General features: G+C 33.3%; 2 protein-coding genes across 2 annotated transcripts; both read right to left on the bottom strand.

Annotated features, from left to right (window-relative positions):
• Positions 1-531: 531 nt before the first annotated feature.
• LOC123685454 lies at positions 532-1541 on the bottom strand. The gene has a single exon (XM_045625155.1). The coding sequence runs from the start codon at positions 1421-1423 to the stop codon at positions 551-553; it is 873 nt and encodes a 290-aa protein (XP_045481111.1). The 5' UTR covers positions 1424-1541; the 3' UTR covers positions 532-550.
• Positions 1542-4361: 2820 nt separating this feature from the next.
• LOC123685453 lies at positions 4362-6002 on the bottom strand. Its single transcript, XM_045625154.1, has 2 exons — positions 5618-6002; positions 4362-5160 (listed from the first exon to the last, which is right to left on the bottom strand). The coding sequence occupies exons 1-2, from the start codon at positions 5970-5972 to the stop codon at positions 5003-5005; spliced, it is 513 nt and encodes a 170-aa protein (XP_045481110.1). The 5' UTR covers positions 5973-6002; the 3' UTR covers positions 4362-5002.
• Positions 6003-8108: the final 2106 nt, after the last annotated feature.

Genomic DNA, 8108 nt, shown 5'->3' with positions numbered 1-8108 from the left:
AAATTGAGATAAAATGGGGTGTTCCATTAAAAAAAAATGACGGTGACGTCATTACTCGAAAGTAATTCACCCTGTATATTAGATTATTATTTTAAAATACGGTAAATTACACTAAAAAATCGAAGTGTTTCAGGATTATTTCTTAAAATGGTCGGTTTAGCTAAAAATGAATTTGTTCCATACTTTACGGACACAGTGTATAACTATTTTCAACAACAGCAGCGCATCACATAGGTCAATTTTAACGATCTACGCGGCCAAAAATATTTTCTCACTTTTATCATTTATATTCGGTATTTATCGTTTCTATACAGTATTATATGTCTGATTAAAGATTTTTTATCCCATTTTGACGTTTAAAGACGACAATATTCAACCCATGGTAACAAGGGTAAGTTGACGTTTATCCACTGAGTGAATTAAAATTTTTTTAATTCACTAGTGGAATAAAATGTTCACCACTCACTTTCTGGAAATTATTCTTCCCACACACAATGCACGTAAAACTCATTTAAAAGTATATTTATTAACATTTATCAAAAATTCTACATTAACAGTCATTTCTATCATTAAAGTAAAAATTACAATTATTAAGATTTTGAAAATGGAACTGGAAACCTGCACCTCCTCCAAAGGAAACACGCTCAGTCGTTATAGCACATGTGTTTGAGGACTTCTCAGGCCCTGCTGGAATATCCATTTCTGCATCAGGAACTCTGGTTTTTGTGACCCCACCAAGTATTTGTTCAGAAATATTTATTTTGTTTTGTAGTGAATCTTCAATATATCCTTCTGCAATAGAACTTGAGCGCCATCCACCATGTCTTTTCAAAACTGTCAAATCTGCCCCAGAATTTGCGAGTAGGGTTGCAGAAGAACCACTGAAACTGTGCCCTGTATATTGTTCAGCATCAGAAAGGCCCAAATACTTTGCAATAGTAACGGGCATTTTCGAAAATGTATTCACACCAACAGGCTGGACGGTACATTTTTCATTTTTATAATTTATAAATAGTCGCTTGTGATCAACTTTGCTTGGCCTCAAGTTCCTATACTTGCGGAATATATCGAGTGCAGCAACCTTATTAGTACCATTGACCACAGTGAACACTCTTTTCTTATAAGTTTTCGTATCTGGAATCTGAATAACCAATACGCTGCCCCGATCTTCCACGTCATCTACGGTCATAGTCACCAGCTCGCCGATTCTACACCCTCCAGCAACACCCATAATAAAAACTACCTTTATCAATAAATATTGCTTATCAGGAGCGGCATCTAAAAAGTATTCAAACTCCTCTCTTGTGAATACCTTCGACTTCTTTGCTACGAGTACGTATCCCCTGGAATGTTGCTTCAAAAAGGCGGTGACTTGGTGAAATCTGCCGATGTCTATTTTTTCTTTCAGAGCCAACATTTTCATAAGTTGCGAATAGTAGGATCATAAAGACGACGACTTAACTTTCTTGGATTGTTCGGAAATATACGCCAAAATTATTTTTTTCGGCAACCGTCCGGGAAGTGCTCACTTCCCGGAAGCTTTTTCTTTGAGAAAGTAGCATTTCCCGGCCTAGTCCGGAAAGTACTTACTTCCCGGACTAGGCCGGAAAAGAATCATAGAATCCATAGCAACCGAGATAACGGCTGACAGTTCGTATGAAATTAGTTGTCAAAAATTTGCATGTTTTTTGATCGCAATCGCAATAAAATATGGAAAGCAGCAGCGATAGTGTTATTTTACATGGTTGCCGAAAAAATATTGTACGCAACACGCCCGAAAATGTTTTTTTTTGGACTCACAGACTTCCAGGACTCGCTTACGCTCGTCCTGGACTTTTGTCTATTCGTCCAAAAAAACCCTATTTTCCGGGCTTGTTACGTAAATTACTATTTCGTTGACACCTTTGGCTTTTTTATTATTTCTCCAGGCACAAAATGCCGTATATTGCTGTTCGTACAATATTTTTGATTTTAATGGAATTACTGCTTCTTCTGCCTCATTTGCTTCTTGTATAATGCACTCAGAAACTACAACCTCATCGTCACCGCTCAACATTTTTTCGAAATAAAAATTCTTTGACGGTTCTATAATTTTCATTGACACTTGCAAACAATTAATTACATAGTGCCCTAGCAACCATCGATGGAAGAAAAATCTCGTTATGAATTTGAATTATACTTAATATTTCCTCTAAAAAGTATTCATTATTTGAAATTTCATCAAAATGGGATAAAATTTTGTATACGACACGTGAGTTAAAAATGTTTATTCACTCGAAGAAATAAACTTTCTTCTCATGAATAGACATTCATTTAACTCACTTCTTGTATAAATAACTATTAATCAGTTCATCTCGTAAAATGTAAATAAAAAAACATTGGAATAGAAAAAAAAAGTCGTCTTTTCTTACTTTTATCATTTATATTCGGTATTTATCGTTTCTATGCAGTATTATATGTCTGATTAAAGATTTTTTTAATTAGTTCATCTCGTAGAATGTAAATAAAAAAACATTGGAATAGAAAAAAAAAGTAGTCTTGAGATTCCGTAAATGAAAAGCCGTGATATTCAAAACAAATGTTGGATTTATTTCATTTTCACGTTGAGTGAAACAATTTCTCCGCAAAATAACATAAAAAATACTTATCTTTGTGCAGTAATAATATTGTTATTCAATTAAAGAGTCATCTTCCTCGCAATCTGAATCGGGTTCGAGTTGGAATCTGCCGGCAATAGCATTTTTATTGTTTCAGGACAAAAACTTTTTGATATTGATGTTTTCTTGGGCCTCAGACTGCTTATCAATAGATCCGAAGTCAATAGTAATCTGTGATATACATCAAGGTTGCATTGTTCTCTAGAAAACTTTCTAGCGAAATTCTCACGATATACGCGGAAATGTTTATTACGCGCTTCTGCAGCCTCCTCCGACAATTGACCTATTGGTAGCAAAGCTTTTTCAATGATTGTTTCTCCATGTATTAAAATCGTTGTTTAATTGTTTTCAAACTCTCCGGGTAACAGTTTTTACACTTGATGTTCCGGCAGTTTCTAAAATAACGAAAAACAATGATTAGCGAAATAATAAAAAAATTGAAATTTTTGTTGAAAAAACCTATGTCGTTAATAATCGCCCTATTTTTATCATCTGCAAATTTCTGCAGGAAATTTTTGTGACATGTACTAAGGAAAGGATGGTACTTCATGATAAAAAAAGAATAATCGCGGGGTTTAACGGAGGACTGCAACAAATTAACTTTTGAAGCTTAAAGTTACTTCAAAATTTGTTTAAGAAAACACTCTTTGTTACATACTACGTAAATATACTAATTTTGCATTGAGGCTAAGTAAATTATATTAGAAATGAAGAATATTACCAGGGTTATCGAAATCCATCACTTTCACTGCAAAAACTTCAATTCAAATTTGTTGTTGTTTCAAACTCTGTGATCTCGAAGAAGAGCGCACTGGTTGATTGGTCAAGTTCCAACTATCTGTGCACGCTCCAGGATGTACCTGGGGTGGTTACAATGAGTGATTTAGGATTAACTGGAATGTTTTCTAATCAACGATTATTTGTTTTAAATGACTATCGTTAGTTTTTAAAATCCAATTTTGGCCGCGTAGATGGTTAAAATTGACCTATGTGCAGCGGTCTCAGTTGATCAACCAGCTCTGAATCCGTTGACAACTTGTGATAATATTGAATTTATCCAAAGGATCCAACATTCGCTTCAAAACTAATTTTTCAATAATTTTGGAAATAGAACTGACAATTGCGATTGGCCTGTAATCAACTATTTCATTAACATAATTTCGTTTATGTATTGGAATAACAGTGCTCATCTTTAGTGTAGATGGAAATATGCCGGTTGTTATTGACAAATTTATCAGGTGTGCAATGTGACTTGCAACATACTCTGCCGAGACTTTTAATTTTCTTGAAAAGATGCACTCGATAGCAGTACTCTTTTTGTTCTTCAAGGAATCCAAATAATATTTATTAACCTCAAAAATATATTCTTTTGAATCAATTGTCATATGTATTCGCATATATCGATGTATTTGGGTCACCTAAAATATGATTCCGTTTTAAGACATTATGTATTTGATGTGAACAAATAGTTCTCCGTTAGTCAAACAAATTATATGAAAATTTCAATAGAATATTCGTTTCGCTTGAAGGAAGATAATATTTTTTTGAAACAACAATTTCTTCAGTCAAAGGTTACTTTTTATCAGTGTATGAACGGTCTTATTCAGTTACATGTATTCGTTTTTGACGCTTGATGCGATGCTCGTGGCAAAGGTCCACTATGTTTTTATCCTAACAAAAAACTGTATTGAATAAAAAAATGTATTCATCAGTCTTATGCAATTTATTGAGCATATAAAAGCATTATAAGACTAAAATAGCTCTATACATAGAAGTAGGTACAAAATCTTTATCTATAGCGTATTAATCCATCTAGGTCAAGAATCGATCCTTAAATTTTTTCAGTCAAAATATCAAAAACTCTGAATAAAAAACCTACTACAAATCATGAAATTGAATTTTGAAAACACATCCTCTCGTTCAAACTCAATGTAGGTAAAGTTCATTATGAGAATTTACAGTATTCTGTGAAAATTAACCATTGTGTATGATTTTCACTATATTTCATAAAAATTTAGTTACTCGAGGATGTTATATTTTTGGAAATGAATCATATAATCAACAATGAATTTTCATATTTGGACTTTCTTGATCCAAAATATATTCTGAAAAATGTTCAATTTTGATTAATTGAAATCTGTAATTTTCAACAGTCGATGAAAGAAGTAGGTAGTGATATCTGAATGAATTTGTTTTTCAGAAGAAATGCTTCACTGACAGCAATATTTTATATTTTTGTTGAATATTCTTGGAGTGTATTCCAATTTCTATTTTATGATTTATGAATTGCACAATGGAATTATGTTGTAATTGATATTTATAAATCAATCATGATGGAGATTCTATTAATATTGCTCCCTGCAACGTCCTAAAGAATCTGCAACGTATCCGGGTTCACAATTAGAATGAGCAGAGATAACTCGTCTTCCATCCTTTTTAGTAGTTGTTTCTGTGATAGAACTTGATCCACTTGCATATCTCATATCGAGTCTATTTTTGTCATCTGAAAAAATCAATTAATCAAATTAATTATTTCATCATCATATGATATGATATAAAATGAATACAATATTAATCTTTTTTCTACAAATTTATATACTGAGACGATTGATTCTTCCTTTTTAACCCTTATCGTTTTTCATTAGCGGTTAATCGTGAATAAAAATTCCTGTCAATATTTATTCTACACATCAGTCCAGAAAGAATTTTATGAACCGCTTGGGTAGGTACGAGAGAAAATCTTGAAATTCTAAAAACCGATTGTATCGATCAAATAAATGCTACCACAAATTTATCATAAGTATTATTATCTAATCGTTGGATACTAATTTTGGTTATATAGGAATTTGAGAGTCATTATTGCGTATTGATTTCTATACAACAAGGTTTCAAAAATATAAAGTACATGCATTTTCAGCTTCAGAGCTTTTATTCATATTTAATCATTTCATTTTACTTACTATGCTCACTGGTCTTTGTTGGTTTGAGAGGCATTGGTCCATAACCATTCGAACCAGACAAATCTGCATTTCCCACTTGATCGAATGTACTTTGCTGTAAACCGTTTTTATTATAGCCTCCTTGCTCCGAACCTTGTTGATTTTCTCTTTGTCCTAGGTGTTGGTCAGTTCTTTTTTCACATGGATTCTCTTTCTCAATCCCCAAAAACGTTCCAATTCCTTGGAAGGCACAGTCTATGCCTTCGCCCACTTTGTTAATGTCACTGTTCACTTCATCTAAAATTATTCCACAGTGAACTAAATGTAAATAAACCACAAAAAGAAAAGAATGTATGCTAATCTTTTGTTTGTTCATTTTGTGCTCGTTGTGAATAAAAACTACATATTCTTGATGGAAACTGTGATTTATATGCACGTGATATGACGTAATAGTAATTTATAGATTGAGTTCACAGTTCACATTTTTGTTTACTTCAACGAGTGATAATGTAACGAACATTTCGAAAGTTCTGGGTATGCGTTGTGAAATAATTTTCATTCTTGAAAATATAGGCAACAAACTGAGATTTCATTCTATATTGACTAACTAGAATTGATAGATCAGAACTTTTACTCATTATCTATTTGAAAGGGAAAATGCATTCGGTGTTCATCATATTCGATTTATAAATCACCATATTGCGAATATGTTTGCACATAATAACACAATACAGTTGAAGTACTCAAGTGAGCCTTTTCGTAAAGAAGGTGAGGTTGCAAGCAATCTCTCCTTGATTTCTAAGATAAAGAATTTACTGATTAAACAGTGCATATCAGTTTATGTTGGAATGACACATCTGAGGTTTGGGCACTATAACCTCAGACTGGTCAGCAGATTTTGAATGAGGTTTTTGAGAGACCTGAAAATTCCAATGACTTTTCAATTTACTTGAGTATTGCAAAGGATGTTAACAAATTAGATCACCTGCAGCAGGATTCTAATTGCTTCGATTGATCTTGAAAGAACGTGAGGTTTCTAAGCAGAATTTGAGAACTTTAAGAGTTCGCTTGTCCTCTCCTAATCGGGCGCCGATGATTTTGCGCGAGTTCAGAAAGATGAAGTCTTATTTTGAGAATGTAAACGTCACTCCTAACAGGAGAGAGAGCGCAATCAAGTGACATTTGACAACTCAAATCTGAGCTGGATCAATGCTTGGCTGCATGAATGTCGAATATTCCATCAATTGTGAACTCATGTTGGAAAAATTGATTTCGGGGTTTATCTCCCCTGATTTATCCCATTAAACATTGGAAGATGGAAGATGATATATTTTACACCAATATGCAAAAGGACTCAATATGAAATTGTTACCATTTTTCAAATCGGCATGTGAATGTGAATGATAAGTATAATCTTTATAACTAAGACTGAGATCGTGTCACGTTGATTGATTTATTTTTGCGTCGTTTCACTGAGCTCTTAATTTCACTGGGGAATCCGTGATGTTTATGGGTGATTTCAACGCCAGTTAAACTCTTTTTACAATAGATATCACAAGCTGCTTGATTTGTTCCTTGCGAGTGATTATGTTCGGATATCCGTGACAAGTTCCGATTCTTTCTTTATTCTTGAGTTCACACAAGTTCACAAGTTCCAGGTGAATTTTCCAAGGAGAAATAATGGACTCTATACCTCGAAAGGGCTGATTACGAACACGATAGATCATGAACACCAAAGATTAATAAATAAAGAAAGACAGTATTGGAGAGAATTGTTGACTTGTTGCACTAGTTCAGTTACGTGCATCCCAAAAGCTTGCTCTAAGGGGATCATCGCTCTGCGATGCATCCAGGAGGGACTTTCTGGGCTGGCAATAATCTCAATTGAACACGAAATTAGTAGCAACATTGATTTTGAAGATATTATATATGATTTTGCTAGAATTAAATCCAGAAAGATATAAATATTTTGATTTAAAAAAATTCAAAAATAAAAACTACTGAAATGAACTATTCAACCGACTCAGTGTTACCTAGGTTTTATTTATAATTATTATGTGGTATTATTTTGACTGAAAAATCCTTACTTTAAAATGTGATATATAAATAAGGGCGAATGTTTTATGTTTTCCTGTTCTTTTTTTAATGAAAAACCTAGCACCCCCTCATTCAGAAATTCTAATCCCAAATCCTTTTTTATTCCAGTTTTATTGCCATACAGTTTTCTACATTCTATGCTGTTTATTATTGTATTACCGCTAATGACCTAGATGTCGAAGTGGCATACTATCTTCTTTCTAATATATAAAATTCTTCTGTCACGGGGTGCGTAATCGAACTCCTCCGAAACGGCTCGACCGATTTTCGTGATCCATAGCGAGGATATTAGTCAGGGGGGAGAATCGGAAACATCTATTTTTCATCCCCCTAAATGTTAAGGGTGGTCCACCCCTTAATTTTTTTTTATTTTTCAGACAAAATTTTTTGTTTTTATTTTTTTATGGTACATCAT

Source organism: Harmonia axyridis, chromosome 7 (assembly GCF_914767665.1).
Source record: "Harmonia axyridis chromosome 7, icHarAxyr1.1, whole genome shotgun sequence".
Classification (NCBI taxonomy): Eukaryota; Metazoa; Arthropoda; class Insecta; order Coleoptera; family Coccinellidae; genus Harmonia; species Harmonia axyridis.
This window is presented reverse-complemented; position numbering and strand designations above follow the sequence as displayed.